Source organism: Rhamphochromis longiceps, linkage group LG9 (genome assembly GCF_057381845.1).
Source record: "Rhamphochromis longiceps isolate RC_006_pf linkage group LG9, R_longiceps_female_GT1.1, whole genome shotgun sequence".
NCBI classification, from domain to species: domain Eukaryota; kingdom Metazoa; phylum Chordata; class Actinopteri; order Cichliformes; family Cichlidae; genus Rhamphochromis; species Rhamphochromis longiceps.
This window is the reverse complement of record NC_140565.1, coordinates 5,824,380-5,851,633: the sequence shown is the minus strand read 5'-3', so window position 1 is coordinate 5,851,633 and position 27,254 is coordinate 5,824,380. Positions and strand designations below refer to the sequence as shown.

Here is a 27,254-nt window from a genome sequence, read left to right as displayed (position 1 = left end):
CTGGGAGGCTGCAGGAAAGGTTGACAAGCTGGGTCTGGTGTGCAGTGGAGCTGAGGTGAATACTGATCCAGTGATACCGATGTTCCAGTGGTAAAAGTTCTTAGAGGTGTCTGAGCTCCTGAGTAAAGGAAGATGGATTTATTCACAGGAGCTTCCAGCTGATTTTAAACAGAAACTTGGAACACAACCTGCTGCCGACAGTTTTAGTCTTCATTCTCTCAACTGCAGAATCTTCTTCTGCCTAAAAGAAAAAAAAATCAAGGAATAAAGTTGTGTCTAAGAATCTATATTTATTTCTTCCAGGACTTCCAGGAACTGAAGACCTCTACAGGGAGCCTTCCAGTTGGAGAATTGACTGGACAGTAGGTGGTGATTTCATACCTGTCCATCTGTAATCTGTGAATTGAATGTGTTCTGGAGCAGGTTAGATTCCTGATTAAGAAGTGAAACACTTTTGTAATGCAGAAAACCCAAGGCTAACCTCAAAGTTACCTGGATAAGATGAAACCCTGCCTTGTTAGCCTCTGATATGGGTTGAATGGGTTGTAGTGCTAATAGGAAAAACAGTTCTGGGTCAAAACAATCAGAGACAGACAGAGATATCTCCTCACGGATTTCCTGTCTTTCATTTCCGGCGTTTCCATTACATGACTGAACCGTGATGCAGTAATTACTGGGACTCAGAGGATGTAAACACTCCAGTGTTATAGTTAACCCCATAAAGGATCCCACAGGAGCACAAATGCAAAACAGAAAGAGGAGGAAATAGAGGAGGATAGAGAGAGCGAGAGAGAATGAATTATGAGATTCAGCTCAGACAGCAGAGATCTGCAGAGAAAGAATTAATGGTAATGTATAAGTCTAATGAGGGAGAGAAAGGAAAGAAAAGCATAAAATGAAACACAGACAGCGCTGCATTGATGTGATACTAAAGTAAACATATATCTCCATAATCTCCATTTGGCTGTGACAGTGATTTATGAGTCTGGCGTGACAGGCAGTTGCAGCAGTCGAGGGTTTACGGATGATTGCACTCTTGAAGATGATTTTGTCACTTGAGATTATTTGGGCTCTTTGTCACAACCTTCACGTTGTTATTTGATTTATGTGCTTCGGTCTTGGGGAATGTAACTTTTTGCTGTCAGGAGAAATATAAATAACTGCTGATAACAGCCCGACTGTCTTTTTACTACCTTTATTTAGATGCTCGATACTTTACGTGCCTTATCAGAGAGACTTATGTTTGATAAAAGTGTCCCTTGTAAGCAAAAGAAAAAGAACCTTTTTTAAATTGTACTTATTTGCAGCCCCTCTCTTCAAAGGTGAGGATTGATGTCACACAAATCTTTGTTTTTCTTGCTGGTCCAGTGCAAATTACTCAAGTAGTGAATTTTCTTTTTCTTTAACTTATTATGTTTTATATCCTATGTCCAAGACAATCAAATGATTGGACAGACAGGTTCCATGGTTTATCACATGTTAAGAGCTTTTAAAGCTTTGGGTAGATGTCTGAATGATTTCTGTGTACTAATGCATTTAGCACAGCATTTTTATACATAGCAACAGAAATATAACAATAAGAAAGAACACCAATACCCAGTAACATCGAAGACATTTAGCAATTGAGGGGTTTTTTTTGCCATGCAAGATTTCCAGTACAAGACATTATCTTGGCACATCTACTGCTCCAAGCAGCATTATGTTCTCTTTTTATTTGATAACTGTAGTTATTAGCTGCTTTTCAATTTAGAATGACATCTAAAGGACACATTTATAGTGTCCAGAGATTCGAGCCTTTTCATCTGGCCTTTACTGCACTTTTACAAGGTCTGTGACCCTTTTGAGGAAGATTTACAAACCATTTAGAACCACAGATAATCTGCCACAGAAACATGCATTTGTGTGTTCACCATCAGTTTTCCTGCAATGCTGACCTGATGCTGCAGGCATGGAGACTGTGAGCAGGCGTTGGAAGAGATTCAGGAATCTGGTGCCTTTTGCAGCATTTCTCGTGGAAATATCTTATAAATAATATTACCTGCTCTGAGCTGCAGACTTGAGTGAAGTTCTAATACATTATTAGTCTCTTACTCAGCACTAAGTAGCAAATACTGAACTTTTCCTTTGTTTCTGCACAACAACAGCATAGTTGCCATTATTGTTAACCCAGGCCTTGAACAACCCAGTGTGGAAATCTCACTTTTGATGATCTACATATTTGGTTTGGCAAAGATTTTATGCTCTTTCTAATGCAAGCCTCCTCATTCATCTGGGCTTAAGTCTGGCACTAGGAGCGCACTAGCTTGTGGCAAATGCATTTGTCTGTAAATTGCACACCTTCACGTGTGTGCGCTTGCTAACTAAGCCTGTCCCTTTAGCATGTTTTTCAACATGTAGGGTAGTGCCATAAGCTTCCATGGATGTCCTTAAAAGTCTGAAACACACACTATGAGACCATGTCCCGATTTTCTCTACCAGAGTTGTCAGCAGGAGTGAAAATGGAGAAGCCTGCTGGATGCAGTTATCAAATAGAAATCACTCAGTGCTTTATGTCAATGAAGAAAAGAAAACAACTCGTAGAGAGAAACTCTACTGTAATCAAACATTAAGTCAAACGCATGCAACAAAATAATCAGCATTACAGTAAAGATCCATGCAGTATTGTTGTGGGTGGCTATAGCTCAGTCAGTAGAGTGGATCATCTACTAATCAGACAGACTGAATGTTAGATCCCCAGCTACTCCACCATGCATGTCAAAGTGTTACCGGATAAGATGGAGAACTCTGTGTTGCCCTGATGCGTCTGCTGGTGCATGTTTGTCTGGGAGTGTTAAACAAGGTGCTTAGGTGGGGGGGGAAAGCACATTTGTGTGCAACTGGGTGGATGAGGATTATAGCAAAAAGTGCTTCGAGTGCTCACTTAGAGTAGAAAAGTGTTATTTAAGTACTGGTCCATTCACTATTTACTAATGAACAGCAGCGTTGTAAGGAGACAGAAGCTGACTAGAGCTCAGCATCATCCTGCTAACACTGGGACCAGCTGAGAACACACTCTGTCTGTGTGTGTGTGTGTGTGTGTGTGTGTGTGTGTGTGTGTGTGTGTGTGTGTGTGTGTGTGTTGCAGGGTAATTGGTGTCAGCTTTAATTAGCGGCTCCGTGCCTGACACCATATAGAGCTGCTGAACTGGTGACACTATAAAACCAACATTTATACATTAACTCTGAACATGTGGAAGCTGAAGAAGGATGGATGTTATGCAGAGTTCAGGGTGGAGTGGGTGGAGATGGGGGGTGATATGTGACAAAAGGATGGCAGAAAGAGTGAAAGAAAGGGTTATGCGATGATAGTGACACCTGCTATGACGTGACACGTGAGGCTGAGCTGCAGGTATAAAGATTTTTACTGGGAGTGTCCGGGACGGACGGGATTAGAAACAAATAGATCAGAAATATGTCGGAGTGTGTCAGAGCAGGCAAGGCTGAGATGGTTTGGACATGTGCAGATGAGGAACGGTGGAGAGGAGTATGGAGCTGCCAGGCAGGAGCAAAAGAGGAACACCATGAATGTAAAAGATTCATGAATGCAATGAAGGAGGACATGCAGAAGGTTGGTGTGACAGAGGAGGATGCTGGGGATAGGCTGAGATGGCGGCAGATGATTTAGATCCCTAAAGGAAGTAGACAAAAAAAGATTTAAGGGGGAATGCAAGTGACGCTTGCATTTTTAGTATTTTAGTTTATGTGGAACTGTCCTTGAATTTTCAGATTTAAATAAAGACAATTCCACTATAAACAAAACCCATGCTCATGAAATTTGGTAGTAATAGAAAAATATATACAATTAAAATGAGATTATCATTACAGGTAAAAATACGTTTTTAATCTTACCTGCCACAATATATGGACCATGTCAAATAGAGACTTCTGCTTCCATCTTGTGGCCGTTGGGGGAAATGCTCCAGCTCAAGACATGAAAATGAGAATTCTGCATCAAGATGATGGGAGAAGTAGGATTGTTTGCAAACGGCTACAGTCATTCAACAGTTTATACACATTTGAACATTACTGCACATAATTCATGACACACATGCGTGCTTCTGTTTTTGCTGACAAATAGCACCCTGCTTCAACAGTGTTGAGTTCTGGGCTGTGGGGAGGCCTCACCATGGCTCGCTGTCTTTCATTGTGTGTGCGTTTTAATCCAAGTATGCTTTTACTATTTGGGATCATTATGCTGAAAAACAAAGCCGCTGCCAATCAGACATTTGCTCCAGTGTCACAAAACAATAAACATCTGGCCAATAGAAAGTGGACCCGTGACAGTCACAGCTACAGTTGTGGGCCACACACCCACTTCTAACTGGGTGAGTATAATGCTGTCTCTTTTGTCTTGTACATGCAGTACAGTCTATGCTCTGATTGGCTGGATTATCTTCTGACTCAGTGCATTCCCATGATGCACGAGTATTTCTTGTTCACTCACCTGTCTGTGCTGAATCATACTTGTTATTAATCTCTGTCTCTCTTCCACAGCATGTCTTCCTGTCTTCCTTCTCTCACCCCAACAGGTCACAGCAGATGGCCCCGCCCCTCCCTGAGCCTGGTTCTGCTGGAGGTTTCTTCCTGTTAAAAGGGAGTTTTTCCTTCCCACTGTTGCCAAAGTGCTTGCTCATAGGGGGTCATGAGATTGTTGGGTTTTTCCCTGTATGTATTATTGTAGGGTCTGCCTTACAATATGAAGCGCTTTGAGGCGACTGTTGTTGTGATTTGGTGCTGTGTAAATAACATTGAATTTGGAGTACAGAGCATTTTATCTGGATCTTTGCATTTCCACAAGCTTTTAAAATACAGTGCAAAAACTACAGAGCACTCTCCACAGAACACTTATTGGTTTAATCAGTAAACAAGACAACGTTCAGCACTTTTGTAGTGTTTATTTACAGCACAGCACATTCATGTACAAATCTGTTTAGCTTAGAATTTCACAGGACAGACCCAATTGAAGCCTGGAGAGTTCATCGCTTCCATGTCCAAGCTGGAAATGATCCGTGTCCACATCAGGAAGGACTGAACCCTGAGGAGACCAGTCTGTTTTCTAAAAGGAAGGTTTTCTATGTGACGTGGGTCTTTAAATCATATTGTTTTACACTAACACAAATTTTTGAAAAAATCTCAGTAATATTTGTAACATTATACAGAAATACTACTACTGCTGATAATAACCATGAAAAACAGCAAGAAGTGAGGCCATCGTTCTCTGCGCATGGCACTAAATACAAATACACACAGGAGGCTCAGTGAAATGCAAACATGCCAACAGAGATTTGATCGTTGGCAACTGCACATCGCTTATGTGTGTGCTTTATTTAGCCACCACCCTCCTGCTGAGGTCATGAGTCCAGGCTGCTCTGAGGGTGCAACACATTTCCTGTCAGTCACTCTGCATGCTCCAACTTTTCTGAAATATTTTGCTGGCATCAAATTAAAAATCTTAAATATTAATAAAATGAGCGGAAATAGAAACCAGAGATCATATGTTTGAGTAATCTTTATCTGAGAGCTAAGGTGAAATAAATAAAGCTTGCAGAGTCATACAGTGGCACTCATACTCAAACCCCATTGGCTCACAGGGGGCCTAAGAGGAAGGACCACAGCACGTGTCTTCAGATGCTTCTTGTCTGATGGCTCACACGGAAACTCTGTTTGAATCCAGATATATAAACTACACTGCATTACTTCTAGAGAGCCAGCTGCAAGCGTACAAGGACTTTTATTAGTCATATTAATAAGAGAGCAGGAACAATAATGGCTGCATTTAGAAATAATTTAGAAGCATAGCACCAGCATTTTATATCTTTCCTTTATTATGCAAGCAGTTCTTTAAATTGCATTTAACTAAATAACAATAAAAAAGCTGTTCTGTAGCTTTTTCTCATATGACAGTCTCTCGTGTTTATGCCCACTGTTTGTGATCCAGAACTACAAAACAGGCGTGGCAATCGGTGTTCTGTCATCTTAAGCCAAAAATGAACTTTCAGTTTGAATCAGTGTTGGAAACGTTTGTGTACAGGTCTGCGTGTACGTATCTGTGCTGGTCTTTGACAGCTTTTACAGCTCCTATTCCCAGAATGTGAATTCTGCTCAAACACACTGAGGCGGAGGTCTCTCTTTTGGTATCAAATGGGAGCAAACAGTGTGTCATGCTGCCGCTACACTCTGTCAGTCATTACAACAGCAAACCAAATAAAATGCAACATCAAGCTACAGTAGTTACTTTAGGAGGTGTTGAGGAGGAGGAGGGTAAAGTGAAGTTGGCTTTGCAGGTTCTTAAAAAGTTCCAACAGTTGAAATAAGAGACTGACTGTGCAACAGTATCTGATTATATACTTACAGTATATATTTAAGAGGGTTTGTGTGGTAATGTGACAGCACTAAGTTGTCCTCGGTGAGATTGCTGGTGCGTGTAATGGGTCAGTAGATGAACTCTCCAGGGACTTCCTGCAGAGCACTGAAGGGCTCCTCGAACTTGAAGCGTTTGGAAATGGCTTTCTGCTCAGCAGTCAGGGCCGCCTCCTCCACGCTGGAGGCGGAGGACTGACGGCACTGACCCAGGGTGTAGGCTGCCATGACTATCAGCTCCTCTGTCAGCGGGCCATGAACTTCCCCTGCATCCTCTTCCTCAGCTGAGCTTGTACTTGTGGGAGGTTCGGGACTGCTGGTGGAGCTGCTGGTGGAGCTGGGCTCTTCCTCCACAGAGAGGATCTCCTCCACTGTCTGGTTGTCCTGAGGCTCAGTGGGCTGAAGCCACGGATGTGTGAGACAGTGCTCGGCTGTGGCCCGCTCCCTGGATACAAACACAGACCCACACGTGAAACAGTTATCCATGTCATACTCTCCAAACGTTGATTCTGTTCATCTGGACGTAGCGTTTTGTGGGAGAAATGTTTCGTCACTCATCCAGGTGACTTCTTCAGTCTCAGCTGACTGCAGGTTTCCCCAAATCTTATAAACAGGACATTTGCATAATGACTGGGAAAAAAAAAGAAAAAGGTCCACCCCTAAAGATCGGGTCCCCCGACACAAACAGAGTATTGTTGTTTACGCTGTTAAGTGCCAGGATTTATACATCAGGTAAACCAAACAACCTCTGGTGAAGCGGATGGCACAACACAGAAGAGCCACCTCGTCAGGCCAGGACTCTGCAGTCTATTTGCACCTACAGGCCAGTGGACACTCTTTCAAGGATGAGGATGTAACATCCTGGACAGGGAGGAACGCTGGTTTGAGGGCGGAGTCAAGGAGGCCATTTACGTGAAAAGGGAAAGACCATCTCTGAATGGAGGAGGGGGCCTAAGGGTACATCTGTCACCATCTTACAATGCTGTGATTGCAGCCATTCCCCAACTCTGTGAATGGTACTCATGGCCATTGATCAGTGGGTTTTGATCAATGGTCATGAGAATTTGCATAATTATGATTAAGGAACTGACCTCCCAGCCCATTGTTCCTTCAGTGGGCTGGTTTGAGTCATTATGCAAATGTACTGTTTATAAGATTGAAACCTGCAGTCAGCTGAGACTGAAGACGTCACCTGGATGAGTGACGAAACATTTCTCCAACAAACGCTACGTCCAGATGAACAGAATCAACTTTTGGAGATTTACTTACCTGGATGATTGAGCGTGCATCAAGACATGTCATACTCTGTTTCAGCGGCAGTCAGCCATTTATCTTAAACTGGTCATAGCAGGTCAAATGTTATAAAAAATGCTGATTAAGCTCCAAAGATAAGAGAAATACACAAAGGCAAAAATGATACCACATTCTGAGGCCACATTAGAGTGAACTGTGTTGTTTCTGTGACTGACTGTGGGTGTTTGCGGAGCAGCATTTGGATGAAGGACAGAGCAGCTGGGTCCAGCTGCTGAAGCTCCTCATCACTGTAGCTCACACTGAGCTGGGAAATGTTGAGAAACGTCTCCTGCTTGTCTTCGCCCAGGAATGGAGAGATTCCTGTGAGCATCACATATGCCAGCACACCAACACTCCTAAACACACAAAGCAAAATATTCAGGCTTCGAGTGCGATCAAACGCAACACTTAAAACAAGGAATACTGTTTCTATGACAACAAAGCTAGAAAGGTGAACAATCAAAGTTCATATCTGGGATCTCGGCTTCAGTTTTGTTGGTACTCTCGTAGTTAACAGTCCAACGATACGACGTACATGCAGATAAGCAGCAAAAACTGATGGACGGCATTCACAAACACTGATGTGTGTGTCTCAGTGTTTGTATGATTCAAGCCTTTTGAGACTTTGTAAAAGATTCTGATGTTTTTTGTGATGAACATATTTATTAGGGGTGCAACGATATTCGTATCGATATTGAACCGTTCGATACAGTGCTTTCGGTTCGGTACGCATATGTATCGAACAATACAACATTTTTAATTTATTTTATCAACTTTCCTTCTGACGATGCTGTCTGTGTTGAGCGCTCAGTGGATCTGCGCTTGACAGTGCAGCCTAGGCGGAGCAGTCGAGTGCAGATTCACTGAGCGCAGGGCAAGCTAGCGAGACAGAAGTTAAGCTCTCCTTGCAACATGGACCTCCCCCACCCTCATTCAGATCTGGCGTTTGGAATTATTTTGGTTTTCATGTGACGTATGACCCTGAAGGTAAGCGAGTCATGGACTAAAGTAAAACAGCATGTTGGATGTGCCACGCAATGCTCAATTACATGGGTGGGAGCTAGTGTGTTAGCGCAGTTAGCTCGTTAACGTGTTGGCCGTCCAGCCCCACGCTCAGGGCGATCGGCGGTAGCTCGTTAACGGAGATTTGCCGTGTTGTGGCGTTAACGTCATTTCAACGAGATTTACGCTGACAGCACTAGTGGGAACACAACGAATATGACTGCACATTTACTCCGACATCATCCTAGTGCAAAGACAAAAACAACAAGCATGCATGCTACAAGCTTTACCCGAGTCATTTAGACAGCCGTTAGCACAGGATTCTGATATGTTTAATATGCTGCTGAGAATATAGCCCAGAAGAAGCGGATAGTATAGCTTTTATTTTGGAAAGAGCCATTTCTCTGTAATAAACTCTCTTTTCCAAAGATGAGTGATTCCTCAATCAGATACAGGGCTCGCAATATCGCTAGCCCGACGTCCTGGGGCTAGCGATTTTTCCAGTCGGGCTACCAAAATCTATCTCTGCCCTGCCCGTCGGCCTATCGCAGGAAGGAAAAATATATGTCAATGCTTTTGCATTCTTTCAGAAATGTAGCTGGGTAATTATGTCATTGGCATCGGTGAGCCACTGTCAATATGTGACATATTGAAATCGCGTTTGAATTTGCGCTTGTTTTTTGCTTTCACTTTGCAATCGTGCGAACTGTGTATAGAGAGCGACAGCACTGATCTGTGAGTGATGATAATTTGTGCACCAATTCCTCTGACATCGTCTTATTAATCGTTAGCTTACTATGCAAACATGACAAGTGAAATCTCCCGCAGCTTAAACATATGAGAGGTTGATCGCGCAGAGAATCGCTGAGCTTATGTGAGTGCGTGTGTAAAAGCAGCAGGATTTATATTTTAGTTCTGCTGAGTCAAATAAGACAGGTCGGGGTGAAGAAGTGACAGCCAAAGAAAAGCTTACCACAAAACGGAAAAGTTATGACAAATCAGACTATAAGGCAAAAAGAAAGTGCAGCTTTATGGTTTCATGGACAAAATAATTTCTGTGGCTGCAATATGACGAGCTAAATAACCAGGGCTGCACATAAGTGGTCCGCAGGTGCGCATTCGCTGTCAAAATAAAAAACACGCACAAGATAAGAAGTTGCAACGTGTGTTTGCATACATAAGATTTTCAGGAGGAGGACAGACATTTGTTTAGAACTCTTAAAGATGTCGAAGAAGCTCCTTTAAGCAATTACTTTGGTGTTCCTCCACCTCCAAAGAAATGTCAGAAGGAGTCCGAACCACAAAAGAAGCACGTATTCTCGGAAAAGTAGTTGCAGGAGGTGAGCTGGCTTCAAACAAATGATGAACGCACAGAGATGTGGTGCAGAATGTGCCGTGAAAATTTAATAAATGACAAATTAAAAAGGCATGAATATTTTTTTGTATCGAAAAAATATCGAACCGTGACACCAAAGTATCGAACCGAACCGAACCGTGAATTTTGTGTATCGTTGCACCCCTAATATTTATATGTATTTTAAGACTGCTGAAGACAAGCACATTGCCTGAAAATCACCCATACTGCCAGTAGGGGGCAACAAAGTTAAAAGTTCTACTCAAATGAAGCTCATACTGGAAAGAAAGCTGAGGAAATTGTATTGAGATGTCTGTTTGTGTGTGACTGCTGCGATAGGTAATTAGCAAAATTCATCAAATACAAGTTTTCAAAACCTTTTGTTCCACATGAAATTTATCTCAGTATACCACTATAGGACTTTCCTTACCACATGTCTGTTGCTGTGCTTATTGGCTCATAATTCAGAATCTCAGGAGCTGTGAAGACGAACAGACAGTTGTTGTTTAGAATCACCCCAGTGTTCGATTCTTGTAAGGTGGTAGCAGCAAGGCTGAGCAACAACTCACCAACATACTCTGGGGTTCCCATAATCTCTCTTAGTTCTTGGTGGCTGCTGACCATCCTGGACAGACCAAAGTCCACAATCTTAATGTCACCCAGAGGAGAAGTGCTCGTCAGCAGGATGTTCTGAGGCTGACAGGACAGCACACGTGTTATCGTTAGACAGCTTTTTAAACTGTGTTAACTTGTGTGTGTTTCATGGAGTCCACTGGCTGACCTTCAAAGCATTTTACTACAGAGTGAGAACTGAGTAGCACTTCAAGCACTTCCTATCACATGCACAGTTATATTACCTAATAATTATGTGTTTGAACTGTGTTGTGGGATAACCCAGGCAAACCTTAGCCTGTGCAAATGTTGCCCATCACTTTCACACAGGAAATACTCAATTTGTGCTTTAAACTGATTTCACTGGGGCAGATGTCATTCAAAATACAGATGTTTCCCTCTGCCTCCACGTGAGATAGAAGTTCAGTTGTTGTTAGACTCATATAGACTTTTTGTGTCATGGTGATGTTTACACAAAGAATGTATCAGGGATTCGTTTACAAGATTGAAAATGTATCAACTACACAAGTGACACAAAGTAAAGGAGACGGTGGAGAGTCACGAGTGCGTCCACAAACCTTTAGGTCAAGATGAACTACATTGTTCTGGTGGAGGAAGGCCACTCCCTCCAGGATCTGTCTCATGAGCCTCTTCACATCTTCCTCACTGAAGGCCTCATCCTCTTGGTCTGACACACACTGATTGAAAATTTCTCCTCCAGCCGCACTGCAACAGAAGACACATGACGTGGGACAGATCAGTTGCAAATCTGTTGACTGGCCCTCTGTAATGTGTCAGTGTCAAAGTATCTTACACCATTCAGGCCTGCAGACCCTCAAACATTTCAATGTGTAATTCTGGGGTTGGCTGTAGGAGGGAACTGCAGCAACCCAAACTACAGACTGTATGCTTGTTTCATCCATAATTTGACCGAAATGAATATGAAGCTTTTCCTACGTGATTACTTTGTATGGTGAATCCCACAAGACCCAGCAGAAATAACCCCCTCTCTAACCTGTCTGTGTTCTGACTTGTTGGAGGTGGAGGCAGAAATAGCACATCAAATCCAAATATAGCAAACTAATTATGAGCTTGAATGGGGCCATTTACACTGTTGGTGATAACTTGTTATTTTATTCAGTCGCACACAAATAAAAAGGGTTGTAATCAAAATACAAACAGTCAAACTTACTGAACCTCTACATCTAACTTAAATTTCTTCTGACCGGATGTAAACTCAATAAACTCGGTTCAAAATATAAAGTGAGGGCAGTCAGGAATAGACAACGGGTCCCCTTAGGGTGCTGGTGAATTAGGCTTTATCTCAGAGGAAGGCAGAGAGGAGAAGGAAGAGGTTTGTGTGACTGCGTTTTTGGTTTGCAGGTTGGGAAGAAAAGTCTGGGTTAGAACTGTTGAGTCCTAATCAAAGCCAAATGTCACAGTTCCTGACAGGAAACCCATTCTGAACACTGACCAAGGTGTGAGGCACTACTGAAGCCCAGCTACAGTATAACTACGCACTTCACACATTGAGATCCAGGACCTGAGTGAAGGGTTAAGTCAAACATTTCCAGAAGAGCAATTCTGGTTTTTCATTTGTAAATTCCCAAACTTCAACCTGACCAACAGATTCCAGTCTCCAAGACCAGTCTACTTTTCCTGGACCATTTTTTAAAAAAAACACTGGATATCATAAAGCTTCAAGTTTAAAAGGTCTGCTCATGACACTGAAAAACATGTTTTTTATTTATGAATGCTACAAATCTCACCCCATTAACACTGTTTCTAAGGTTGTGATACATTGTTGCCAGCCCTGACCTCTCGTCCTCTCTAAGTGTGTGCCAAGAGTGCTGGCAGTGGTCTCTCTGTCATTTTTACAATAAACAGTATAAAAGATGGACATATGGGTATTTAGGCACTTGTGCATTGGCTTTTTTTTTTTTTTTTTAAATAAATCAGCCAGGTAGCTAGGTCCATCAGCTACTGTGTATTATTTTCACACTGAGACATGCATACAGACAGACAGACGAGCACAAATACACCGTCCATGCTTGGCAATGGTGGGAAAACATCTAGAGGTGTGGTCATACCAAATGTGTTTTTGTCTCAAGAACAGTACATAAGCTAGTTTTGTTTTTTACCCTTTTCTCTCCATCATGGCATCATGCTGAGTGCAACAGAAAAATGGCATCAGCTTAAAGAAAGAATGAATAAATCTTACACTTCCTAAGAAAACAGCATGCTTTGAAGCCAGACTTGTGCTTTCCAGTGGAGCACCATCAGCATTGTCTGCCCATCTGCAAATATACAGACAGGGGAGGTGGTGGCTCATCCATTTACTGAAATCAACAGCAGACGGAGTTTCAAGTTTCAGCCCATCAAAGCAGCTGCACCATCACTTTCAAAGCCAGTAAACAGTATCTGCAGATGGTAAACGGACTGGTTCATAAGTAGCACTTTTCTACTCTACCTGGGCACTCAAAGCACTTATGCAACTTGTCCTCATTCACACAGCGAATGGTTAGAAAAGGCACTTGCTGGGTACGGTTAGGGTTAGTAAGTAAGTGCTTTCGTTTTAACATTTGCACACGCTGATACTCTGACAGATGCATCGGAGGGCAATTTGGTGTTACCATGACTGGAACAGCCAGGTATCAAACCACCAACTTTCCAATTAGTTTATGACCTACTACACCTGAGCTACAGCAATCCCATGCAGAGAAGTTCCCTTTAACTTCAACTGCAGGATTTCACTGACAGCAGCTCCTTTGCATAACAGAAGGTGAACTAAGAAGTTGCAAACTCACTTTTGTACAGAATTCTGAGGTAGGTGATCAGGCAGGTGTCTGGCACTCAGTAGGTGTGTCTCTGGGGTTTGTAAGGTGATTCTCTGTATATTTTTCATTTCTCTTTTATGTAGTTAACGGCCTTTTTCATAATGATTACATGGAAAAATGGTTGCATAATGAATGAATGTTTGTGCTACAGACCATTTCAAGATGTGATACTAAAAACTGAGACAAAAAAATAATTTAGCAAAGGGGCACACCATGGGTATTAAAAATGTGACAAATCTATACAAAAAATAACGTCAGTGACACTATTGTTGTTGTTGTTTCATCTAGTGTGGGGAAAATACATATGTGTCAGATGTTTAAAGATTCTTTGATGTAATACAAAGGAAAAAAAGAACCAAAACAACATTTTTAGGTTGTCTGAGGTAGTGCTGTGCTTCTGCTGATCTGGCTGCATATTTCATTGCTATATATTTCAAGGGGCCATCACAGTGTTTGAGGCGGTGGTGTTGTTTGACCTGCTGCCCTCTGATCAGCGCCTCAGGTCAATCAGATCCCACACCTCCAGACTCCTTGTTTGTATACATATTTCTGCTGTTTGTTATTTATTCCTACTGTCAATACGATTTATATTTTATTCCCACAGTTGGTGTGGAGCACCCACAATGTCACTGTTCATTTAAAATGACAATAAAGCCCTATTCAGTTTTATTCTATCTAGCTGCTGGTAGACTTTTCTCAGCTTAAATCTGGAAATTTAGAAGAAACATAAGACTTTGTAGACACAAATAATGATGTTTTCCTGTTTCATTAACTGTTTACTACAGTTACAAATGGCCAGTCCTGATAAAGTTTGCTTCCTAGCGCCATTATTATTTTATTAGCCATAGCTGCTAGCTCCTACCCTTGTGTCACGTCACTATTGGGTAATTTCTAATACGTAAAGGGCTAATGTTAACTGTGTGTTGGCTGATATTAATCATGATTAATAATTGTGATCAACTGTTTAATACTATAATCTTGTTAAAGTTGTGCGTCATATTTATACTGTTGCAAATTAATGTGTAATCCAAAAGTCATTCTTAGTATTGAATGAGTATCGCATTTTTTGGTTTATGAATCAAACATGGATAACGCAGAGCCTACATAATGGGCATGCAGTGGAGAAACTCTAATATCCGTTTCAGCTCCACAACCACAAGGACATATATAAGATTTTTAATTATTTAATTAGATATTTTAATTATTTCTCCCCCAGTTTGAATCACAAAACCCCACAGATTTCACTTAAGTGACAAAGGCCAATAGCCCACTGTTTTATGAAGGCAGTGATGCAGCTTAAACATCAGTGTCTTCATAAATAACTTTGTGCAGAAAGCAGTGTGTGACTGGAGAAAGTGCCAGAAAAAAATAGAGCACCGGAAATGAAAAATTAACGATTAATAACTAGGCCAAAGCAGAGGGAATGTTCAGTGTTAATCTGTTGGCCACACACCTGGTTAACAACTGCAGGTGCATTCAAAAGTTTGAGAGAAACCTCATTTCTCAGAGGATCAGACAGATATGAATGCAGTGTGGTGCCACACACACTGCTCTGCTGTGAGAAGTCTGATACGCCAGACTTAATACATTGCAGGTGTATCCAGGTCATTTGACCCTGGAGGACAATGAAGAAGAGTAACACTTTCTACTAAAAGTATCATTCACCCAATTAGACTCCAACATGCATACAGTGTATTTATCCATACCATAGCACTTTTATCTGACACACACACACACACACGGGGCAACTCAGGATTTAGTATCAGTATTATCCCATAATGGGCCCATGAGAATGGAAAGTTCTTTGAGTGATCTAACAGTTTTCCACTTTATGTACAAAGATGCAGTTAGTTCACTTCAATAATCACCTGCAAGTGGCTCGAAAGTGAACACATGCAGGGGAGAGCGAGGGAGCCAGTGATGTCCTAAGAAAATTAATACAGTGTAAGAGGAGGTTTTACAGGTGTTTGTGTATGAGGACAAAATGGAAGATAAAATAAATAACAAGAGGCTGAAGAAGAAAACAATACGATTTTCAATAAGGGCCACTTTAGCTCAGGAGGTGCAGTAATTAGAAGGGTGGTGGTCTTTTTACTTGATGTAGTTTCTGAGGAGAGGATATCAGCAAAGTTTAGTATTGTGGTCTAGACCAGCGGTCCCCAACCCCCGGGCCTCGGACCGGTACCGTCCCGAGAGTCGTTTGGTACCGGGCCGCGAGAGTTTAGGTTCAGGTGTGAAATGTATAGTTTTCAGGGTTTTTATCGGTTTTCAGCGTTATTTTGTTATCGTTTTTATCGTTACCTCGGTTTTCCTGGGTCTTTTCACGTGTGTTATGAATAAATCTTTTTTTTGGTACCGGTACTGGTTTTATTTTGTTGTATTTATCCACGACACCTTAAAGGCCGGTCCATGAAAATATTGTCGGGCATAAACTGGTCCGTGGCGCAAAAAAGTTTGGGGACCGCTGGTCTAGACAACCCAAAACGGGATGTCCACATAAAAAAAAAAAAAAAAAAAAAAAAAAATACACATCCATGCAAAACATGTGAGTCGCAAAACTGACACTGTGCCTCTCGTGTATAGCTTTAGTAAATCAGTTATTTTTGCAGTTGACCTCATTACATTTGTATTGTAGGAGCGCCACAGGAAAGGCACAAGCCTTACACAAGCAAAGACCCCCCTGCATTTAGTCATTACTTATTATTAATATCTGGCTCCTTTTACGTTGTAAACTGTTTAGATTTTACTGCATAAAATAGTGCTCATCACATCTTGTTGACACCAGCTGATTACACCACTCCGTCTGTCCACCTGACCTGAGGAGGAAACAAATGTCTGACCTGATCTTGTCGGTCCAGTGAACCACCGGTGCACCTCAAGCACTCCTCAAACTGTCCTCATTCATAAAGTCCTCTACAAACACTCACATTAGGGGTGACAGCTGGATTTCTACATTTCAGTGCAGCTAGCCAGCAACGAAAAACAACTTACTACTTGAGACAGAGAGTGAACTTGAACAGTATATTCTTGGTTTTAACAAAAAAACTCATTGCTGCAGCCAAAGACAGTGGAGAAGTGACCAACTTGTTTTCCACTAAGTTATCATTTCTGTCACTTAGCTAACATAAAATAATGTAAGTCAATAAGCAGCAACCAACCAAACCCACTGGTGTCACATTCTGTACTACCACAAGATGGTGCTAAACTTGTCCCAAAAACTGATTTATTAAATCCAGCTTCAAAGATAGTGTTCAATCTAACAGATATTTAGAGTAGCTGTAAATTAGTCTTCATACATGTAGCGTTACATGTTCATTTTATTAAATACCTACTTCATACAGACTACTGATGTGTCAGTTGCAAACAAAACGGCTCTTAGAGCCGACTCTTTGAAGTGAACGACGCGAGCCGACTCCTTATTGGGAGCCGTGGGTTTGTTTTTTCCCCCCTTTCTCTCACCCTATCTCGCACTGTTTTCCCCGCTTCACTCCGCACAGAGCGGGAGGGAAAGAGAGAGAAAGAGAGCCAGGGACAACAAGGTCACATTAGAAAGGTATAGTAATCATCCACAACTATTTTCGGTTGCGGATGATAAAGGATTCAGAAAGTTTATTCATGCAGGTCCATATGACAGAGAATGTGCATCTTCTTTTTGTTTTCATATTTTTATTTATATTTAATTGTGTTGTGGTTTGCAGTGTTTTGTGTTGTTTCATTTTAAATTTGTTTAAAAGTTGAAATGTAAATAGTTGGGTTTGTATAATATGATTTATTTATAACATTTTATGTGGAGTGAATAAATAAAAGTATATTTACGGTGGCCCCTAGAGACAAAACACGTACAAACTCCAAAACACGTAAAAACACAACAGAAGTGCTCCAGGATGCTAGGGGGCAGTGTTGAGCTTTTGTTACCTAGAGGCTACACAAGCCAGGAAGTACCAACAACTGGATTTGGTGTGTGGTAGTAACAGGTAAATAAACAGTTTTTTAAATTATTTGAATATATATATGAGTGCTTGTGTATAAATACACAAACAATACACATGCTTTCAATTGTGTAATTTAAGTGATCTAGGCAGCTCTGTTTTGAAGTTCAGTTCATGCTAGAAATGTGTTTTGGAGTTTGTACGTGTTTTGTCTCTAGGAGCCACCGCATATATTTATATATAAACATATAAAATTAAAACCACAGGTTTTTTTTACATTAGTAATTCCTTTTGTGCATAATTTTATATTGTTTTTGATAATAAATTAATTAAAGCAACAAAACAACCTGAAGAGCCTGTTGGGAGCCGAAAGAGCCGGCTCTCTAAAAAGAGCCGGAAATCCCATCACTAATACAGACCCCATCTCCAACGCCCCCAAAAAACAAACAGTGGTGATGTGCGGATTTACACATGTGGGAGTTACAGTGTAACTTCAACATGCAGAGGAATCAAGATCTGAGTTAAACTGTGACACTTAATCCAGCAAATACTGATAAGACTTTCATAACAGGCTGCCTGGCTTCTTAAACAGAAGTAACCTAATCAACTTAAGAGACAGAAGTCTCACTAAACAAGCGATCCACACTTCCAAAATCCCCAGCCACACACTGACACTAAAACCACATTTTGAGCCTCAAAAAGGCCTTCAAATTTGTGAGGACCGGTGAGTGTGTCCTCACAAGTGACTGTTGGTTCTCACAAGTATAGCAGAATGCAGATTTCGGTCCTCACAAAGATAGCTAGACAGGAACACACACACATTATATCAAACAAACACAGATTGGCTAGCTGCCTGCTTGTTGGCCTGACAGCCTTACAGTAGACCCTGTGAGATGTCAGGTTGACCCAGAGGCTGGAGGGCAGTTTGAATTTGATTAATGAGTTGCTAATGTAATTAATGCCAGCACAGTCCTGTGGGACTGAATCAATTTAACTTTGGTCGGCCATCCGTTACCATCAACTTCAGATGATTTGTTGAAAGGAAAAAGAAAACAAAATCGCTAACACAGAAAGACAGAATTATTCACACTAACATTCACACCTGTGGACACTTTTTAATCATCAGTTAATCTAACCCCACTGTGTGTGACAGATAGAAGGGGAACAATACAGTCAGACCGAGTGCAAATGAATGGAGCAAAGTGACCCTTCATAAAATATTCATGTCCAGAAACCCGGAGTTCCCCACATCCTAATGGCTCCATTTATTGGTGGAAAATAGAAGCTCAATAATTTGCCTACATGTCTGTGACCTGACATCATTAATTAACCTCCTACAGGCTTTGTTCAGCCTTTGACACATATATGTCATTTGTATAAAACCCCAATGAGTTTGACATTTAAGTTAAACAGTCTTCTATTTAAACAAAAAGAAATGGCCATAAATAATGAGAAAAGGTGTTACTTCATTAATCAGTGTCTGTACTGTCCAGCTTCAACATATCAACAAATGATCAAATATCACATCATCAAACCAAATTTAAGCTGCAGAGTTCTACTGTTGACTTAAACTGTTAAACACATCAGTGAGCCTCACAGGGTGAACATACATCTAATGCATGTTGATTGTCATGTTCACATAGAAATTTTATAATATTTTGGTCAGATTACAACTACCAAGCTGCGTGCATGTTGCAGCTCGACTACTTGCGCTGTCAGTAACCTGCTAAATTGTGCTGCTGTTCAGAAACTGGCACACTTTAGTAGATCGCCTGCATGACTCCTACTTTACTTTGTCACTTTAATTTATTCTACTCAGTAAACCAGCTCTCTAATTCTTCCTGTTTGACCACTGTTCAATACAAATATAGTGATCACTGGTTGTGGGAAACTATTCACTTCTTTTTAAATATATTTGTGATGATGTCTGTGATCCACCCCTCCGCTGACTGTTTTTGGGTATGACACAGTGAAAGTAGTTTAATATGATAATATGATGATGATATTATGATGATCCTCAGAGGATATGATCTTTACAGTATCAAACCAGTTTATAAACCAGTATGTATCCATTTTTTTCAGTACGACTGGGCGAGGAGCCATACTTGGACTGATCACGTGCACTCGTGCGGCTCAATACATAATGAACTCCCAGTTGGAGCTCAGCCAGCAGCGAGCGCATGGAGCTCTTTATTGCTCTCATTCATTCTCTGTGGGTAACTGTCCTCTCTCTGGTTAATGATTCTCTGTCGCATTTACACTATTCATGTCTCAGTGTTATTCCCCCTTTTCTCTCTCACTCCCCACCCTCTGCAATGTCATGAATAGATTTCTATGACCCTCATTCGTAGACTATTTGCCCCCTCCTCCCTCTATCCTTCAATCCTCCATCACCATTTGCCCCACTGCCCGAAATATCTGTCAGCTGCTGGCCAAATAAAAGACGGGGAGAAAAGAAAAAAGGAAAGACTGTGTTGTCAACATCCCATGTCAGGAAGAATGGAAGCATTCTGCTCTATTGCCCTCCCATATAAAAAGGATAGCGAAAAGAATGGGGGACAGTACATAGACCGAATAGCAGCAACATGGGCCTAGATTTCCTTGTCTGTAGTTTTATTATGAATTTAGTAGCTTCTTCTATTCAACAGAATTTAAAATAGAAGATATGGATGCTATTCTACAATCTTCTTTGAGCAAACAAGCAAGGGGAAGAACAACTTCCTTTTAAACAAGAAGAGTAATCCAGCAGAAACAAGCAGGGCTGTCATTGGCCACCACCACTTCAAGGGGTGAAAAGAAACAAAAGACAAAACGGAGAGATGAAGAACAGCTAACAGGACAAAACTCAAACTATAGGCGGGTGTAGACAAGTTAATAACATGTAATCATGGCATAAACAAATCAGAGTAAAACAAGGGCAGCCTGAGCCTAGAGCAGAATCAGGGTCACCTGATCCAAAACTAATTATAAGCTAGATAGAAATACTGCATTCCTAAACACATAAATGAACAAAGAGACAGACAGACTGGCAGACACAAATATTTCTCGTATCGTTATACTTATACATCTACTGTTAATTTCATATAACACCAGTCAAAGTGCAGTATGGTTTGGTCTGTGTGTGTGAGAGATGTGTCCGCATTCAGGACGGCACTTAATTCTGTGATTAGCCTTTATATGAGCAATGGCTGGGACTGGGATTACAGACTGAGGTGGGCTTACTCGAGCACTTAAAAAAACGAACTTATGGGATCTTCTTAACTGGACAGATTGCACTGTATGGCATGTGCTGCTGACAGCACATAATCCTGCAAAACACTATAATCTGTGAAACACTGGCAGAACACACACTCATCTCTCACAGACAGAGTGAAATATGAGGCCCAGGCTGTGGACATGACATTACATTTCTTCAGCTACTGACAAATTAAGCGCTAAAAAACTGCATTAAATGCAACGAGTTTTGGTCAGAAATTTGTCATTACTGCTTAGATGTCAAAGACATGATGCAAACATTCTAAGGCCTGGACAAAAAAATCCTGCTGGCTGTGAAACCATGACCATGTATTAAATATTTGTGGAGAAAAACATAATGGGGAGCACCACTTTAAATCAAAACCCGCATCGGATTTCACCTTCAAATTAACTGGTAATCCTAAATGTCTGCATACTTTGACTTTTATTAATAGACCATTATCCTCAATAAATAACAAAGTCTAATATTTATGTGTCACTTAAATATTAAATGAGTTCTCTTCAACTGTTGTTTAGAATTTTATCTTTTTTACTTCATCATATAAATACTATGATATAGTAGCTCAGTACGAGACCAAGGGAGGAATCAGTCTTCAGTTTCAACTCTTCTCTCCTTGTCATCACAGCAGTGGATTCTTGTCCTTTTTGGGAAGGCTGAGCAGACTAAACCTTCCCAATAAAGTATAGTTGGTTTCAAGAAATGACACATTTGGTTAAGAGAACTACACAAGAGAAGAAAAATAACATAAGAGGTGACCTCATATGTGGGATTCCTAATTATTCTTAAAAGCTTTAGGACTCACTTGGACTTCCTAACAATTGGGATAACTGGCATGTACCATTCTGTCTGTGCAGTGAAAATACTAGTACAATCCTCAGCACTGTCAGAGGTTCTGTGTACACATGACAGCTGATCCAGAATGCGTCAATGCCATCTAATCTAGCAGTTTGCTCTCAACTGGTTAAACACACATTCTGTGCGTCTGTGAGTATGCACGCACGCACGCACGCACGCATGCGTGCGTGCGTGCGTGCGTGCGTGCGGGGATGGGGGAGGTGGGATTCACTATGGTCTGGCATGCAGGCAAAATCCAATATGGCATTGGCTGGGATAGAGACAAGGATAGACTAAGAGATTGGAAGTGAGAGAGACCTTAATCAGCCTGGCATGTCATGAACTGACACACACACACACACACACACACACACACACACACACACACACACACACACACACACACACACACACACACACACACACACACTTAGAACCAGGTCAAGCATACCCAAACGTGACCAGTGAGATGAGATCAACAACTCATGCAGCTACTGCAGCCTAAATTACAGTTTCCCATTTATGTGTAATAATGCCACGCTAGCTCAGACGGAGCTGTCTTTCAGTTTGTCTCTATTACTGCTGTCTGTCTGTCTGTCCTCCTCACCAGAAGACAGAGGAAACCAAATCCATATCCTATAATGCAAATGGCGTGTGTGTATACATAAGAAAAAAGCAGAGCACATTGTTAGAATAGCTAGTGTTTGCTGAAGCATTAAAGTTTGGCCTGAAGCTTTGTAGGACTAGAAAGCTCATTCACACCAATACCCCTCTGTTTAACCCCACTATGTACAATAGTAGTCCATAAGTCTACTATTCCATGGCAACGTGATCAATCAAAATAATACAAATATTAGTGCATCTAAAAATATTTATAAAAGAAAAAAAGCTTGAAAAACTAAACTTTCATTTTAGAAAAATGAAATTTTTAAAATTAATTTCATTTTTAAAAATTGGAAATCATTTGATCCCTTTACAACCGTTGCAAGAGCTTGGTTCGCATTGCCGGCAATAAGTCGGACTCGTTCCCGGTGGGTGATGGGCTCCGCCAGGGCTGCCCTTTGTCTCCGGTTCTGTTCATAATTTTTATGGACAGGATTTCTAGGTGCAGCCCAGTGGCGGAGGGCTTTCGCTTTGGTGGCCTCAGAATCTCATCTCTGATTTTTGCGGATGATGTGGTTCTGTTGGCTTCATCAGGTGAGGGCCTCGCACTGGAACGGTTCGCAGCCGAGTGTGAAGCAGCAGGACTGAGGATCAGCACCTCCAAATCTGAGGCCATGGTTCTCAGTCGGAAAAGGGTTGAGTGCCCACTCCGGGTCGGGGATGAGTTCCTGCCCCAAGTGGAGGAGTTCAAGTATCTTGGGGTCTTGTTCGCGAGTGATGGGAGAAGGGAGCTGGAGATCGACAGACTGATTGGGGCTGCAGCTGCAGTAATGCGGACGCTGCACCGGTCCGTCGTGGTGAAGAGGGAGCTGAGTGTAAAGGCGAAGCTCTCAATTTACCGGTCGATCTACGTCCCTACCCTCACCTATGGCCACGAGCTGTGGGTAGTGACCGAAAGAACGAGATCGCGGATACAAGCGGCAGAAATGAGCTTCCTCCGAAGGGTGGCTGGCCCCTCCCTTAGAGATAGGGTGAGAAGTTTGGCCATCCGGGAGGGGCTCAGAGTAGAGCCGCTGCTGCTCCACATCGAAAGGAGCCAGCTGAGGTGGTTCGGGCATCTGACAAGGATGCCCCCTGGGCGCCTCCTGGGTGAGGTGTTCCAGGCATGTCCCACTGGGAGGAGGCCCCGGGGCAGACCCAGGACACGCTGGAGAGATTATATCTCTCGGCTGGCCTGGGAACGCCTTGGTGTTCCCCCGGATAAGCTGGAGGAGGTGGCCAGGGAGAGGGAGGTCTGGGCCTCTTTGCTTAGGCTGCTGCCCCTGCGACCCGGCCTCGGATAAAGCGGATGAAGATGGATGGATGGAAAATTGGAAATCCATTTTCTCTAATCGTTACAGTATTTCATTTTGAGTGTGAGGAAATTACTACTCAAACAGTATAAATTCAGTTCAGTACAAGTAACTGCAATCATGGGATGAAGTTCAGTGACACACCTCACAAGGTGCTTAAGCGACAAATGATCATTGATGAAAATGATTGGAAACTTAAAAATTGTTGTAGGACAGGGCTCACAAGGAACAGGGATGACTGCATCATAGAGAGGATTGTCAACAGGGCTGCCACAAACGATTATTTTGATAGTCGACTAGTCACAGGTTATTTTTGCGATTAGTCGACTAATCAGATCATGTAAAACGTACAACTTATTGCACCAGCAGCATCTGCTCTTATATAACTATCATTAGCTTACAGCTTTAAGTGTTTAAGGTATGTGCTGACTAAAAATAAAGACAAGATGATAGTTTATTACATTTTAATGAAATTTGCAGACTTGCACACTTCTGTTTAATCAGTTTATTGACGTTTATTCAGCTGTGTAAAACCTATAACTTTAATCTCAGCCAAACCAATTTACTCAGGAACAAATAAAATACTGAAAAAAGACAAACAATAACATTTTTAAGTTATCTAAGTGACTTATATATCATGTTTAACCTGAGTAGCGAAAGACGGCGGTGGGTTTGAAAACGATTTGCCGGGAGTCTGGTGTTCTCACCGGCTCTAGTGAGCCTTAAACCCCGGCTAGCTATCGAGCTGGTGGGTAACAGACGTCTCCGAAAACGGCGGAGCACTTCTGAAAATATGTGGTGTCTTGATAAACTGAGCCGATATTTGAGGTTGGGGTGAAAGCCACCACATACAGATGTCCTGAGGAAAGGAGCTACGACTGTCACATTCCTAATATCAAGTCACTCTTGAATCAGAGACAATATCAGCCCAAAGTCCTCGTTTCAGATGGAAGTAAATATATTTCATTTGGAAATCACATGACGTTTCTGTAGTCTGTGGTGATATGGGGTGTCATGTAATCTGCTAGTGTGGGTGATTGTTGGTTCACTGTGTCCTGACCTAAGCGCCACAGGGAATCTAAGGGGCACTGTCAAGTAGAAGAGGAGAAATCCCTGACCCAAAAATACAGATGAGATGAATGCTGCTACAAAAACATGTCACACTGCTGAAACTGAAATTAATGGTAAAGAAGGTCCAGCCAAGTTTGGAGTGTGGAAATAGTACTACAACTTACCTAAAAACTCTTTTCAGACGATGGATATTTCCGGATTGTAAATCCTTTTTCATTAAATCTTAAATATTCTAACAATTTGAGATAGTGGATTTCCTGAGATTATCATTTTGATGTAAATAATTTAAAATGTAATTTACTTTTTTCAAGATATTTTGAGAAGCACTAGTTTTTTTTGAATAAGTGGTGATTTTTGAGACTAAAAAAAAAAAGCTTAAAAGACCCTGAAAGAGATCTTTATAGCAAAACAAAGAATTTTCATAAGATTTATTCTCACAGTAACTGCCAGTAACCTTAATATAATTAACAATGATTACAAGTTTACTCTGGATTATAAATCTTTATAAACAGTCTATGGTTAATATGGTGTCAAGCAAGTGTCGCCACTTGATAGCCACTGTGAAATGCTTCTGGGCACTTACTACACCATTACTGTGGAGCATTATCTAAATTATCATTAATTCATTTTACTGGGATAAAAACTGGATGTACAGTATTTATCCTAAAATGTTTGCTAACTTTGTGCCAAAAACAATTTGAAAATGCAATTTTTGCCCCTTTACGTTTTTGCACTTTTGAATTGCCATTCTGTTTCTTTGCAGTATGTCTGCTAGTGTTTCCCAGTAGGTCTCCATTTCTAAACAACATGAAAGGAAAGGTTTCAACCTTGAATTTTTGACACTCACAACTCCAGAACTAGCACCATCTCTGAAGCCATCTCGTAGACCTGGTGGAGGTTGACCACATGGGGACAGGCGCTGGCCAGTTCAAGTAGTGCAATCTCATGGATGATCTCCATCCGGCAGTCCTGCCCTTTCCGTCTCTTCCTCATTATCTTAGCAGCGTACTCATGACCCGTGCACTTCTCCACACACTTTCTGACCACAGCAAACTTTCCCCTGAAAGAAAGGAAGACCATCAGAACTATATTCATAACAGCCACTGGTAGATGACAATATAACACTGACACTGCATGCTCATTGCACTGACCAATTAAAGAAACGAAAAAAAACAAAAACAAAAAAAAATGTAAATAATTTAATGCAATTTTATTTATACAGTGCCAAGGTAGGCATAAGGTACACCCTACATATAGATACATACATATAGAGAAAACTCAATTTAATGATTCAGTGCAAATAGTGAGTGAGAAAGGTGACCGAAGAAGAAACACTCAATGCATCATGGGCAGCAGCCTACACCTATTGAAGCATAACTAAGGGAGGATTTAGGGTCACCTGATCCAGCCATAACGATATGATTTAGCACAAAGGAAAGTTTGAAGCCTAATCTTAAAAGTAGAGATAGTGTCTGTCTCCCGAATCCAAACTGGAAGCTGGTTCCAAAGAAGAGGGGCCTGAAAACTGAAGACTCTGCCTCCATTCTAATTTTTAATACTCTAGGAACAACAAGTAGGCCTGCAGAGCGAGAGCGAAGTGCTCTAATAGGGTGATATGGTACTATAAGTTCATTAGGATAAAATGATGAATAGATGATGATACATCATCTGTTCCCAGATTCATTCCTATTTTCTATTATTGCAAAAACAGAACAAACACTGAAGGTTCTTCAAAATGTTCACAAAGAACAGCATTATTGAACTCTGTGCTGTAGGGGTAGTTATAGTTAGCCTAGAGCAAGAAGAGAAGCTGTGAAATTAAAATAAAATTGATAAAGACTTGTAAGACTTGTACAGCCCTGTGCCTGAAGCAGTGAACCAACTTGCTTCATTCTCAGCTGGTGGTGCATGTGAGAGTCATGGGGCCGATGCTGCTGGGAGCTACAGATTCCAGCACTGATCCGTGCTTTCTGCCAGTGTGATCCCATGACAAAAACCTGCTACACATCAATTACCATACCATGCCGTCTTTATTTATAAAGCACTTTATGAACCCTGGTTTTAGTTTAAAGTGCTGCACATATACAAATAGCATAGACAGGAAATAAAATCAAATATGTTAAAAAACAGAATTATTTAAAAAAAAAAAAGTCAACCTGTTTTAAGAAGAGCTTTAAAATCAGAAAGAGAAGAGGTCTGCCTAACCTACAACAAAATCATGATCACCTCTAAATTTACGCTTGGTTTTGGCACCTCAAGGAGCTGCTGACTGGTGGACCTAAGGGAGCAGGCAGGTGTATATGGCTGTATTAGCTTGGAGAGGTAAGAGGGGCCAGGCCATTAAGAGACTTAAAAACAAATAAAAGAACTTTTAAAAAGGACCCTATAAAGTACAGGCAGCCAGTGGAGTGAAATTAAAATGGGTGTAAGTCCTCAGTTAAATGACACATGGCAGACGCCTAATGGACACATCGCTAACCCAACAATAAAGTGCGTTACAGTAATCCAGTCTAGATGTAACAAAAGCGTTGATGACCGTCTCTTGACAAAACAGGCTTTATTTTGGCTAACTGCCTCAAATAAAAAAAGCTAGCTCTTAACAACAGCTCTGACCTGGTTTTCAAGTTTAAGATTTGCTCTGCCCAAGCAGAGAAGCCCAGACCTCCCTCTCCTCAGCCACCTCCTCCAGCTTGTCCGGGGGAACACCAAGGC

The 27,254-nt window shown here is 41.4% G+C and overlaps 1 protein-coding gene across 1 annotated transcript in view; it reads right to left on the bottom strand.

Annotated features, from left to right (window-relative positions):
• Positions 1–4,925: 4,925 nt before the first annotated feature.
• Positions 4,926–27,254, bottom strand: part of stk17a (serine/threonine kinase 17a) — a 47,089-nt gene continuing 24,760 nt past the window's right edge. Inside the window, exons 2-7 of the mRNA XM_085418060.1 lie at positions 25,390–25,602; positions 11,239–11,386; positions 10,618–10,744; positions 10,479–10,527; positions 7,869–8,048; positions 4,926–6,844 (exon numbers count right to left, since the gene is read on the bottom strand). Of these exons, the coding sequence (XP_085274186.1) occupies positions 6,472–6,844; positions 7,869–8,048; positions 10,479–10,527; positions 10,618–10,744; positions 11,239–11,386; positions 25,390–25,602 (1,090 nt within the window). The 3' untranslated portion in view covers positions 4,926–6,471. The remainder of the gene's footprint in view (positions 6,845–7,868; positions 8,049–10,478; positions 10,528–10,617; positions 10,745–11,238; positions 11,387–25,389; positions 25,603–27,254) is intronic.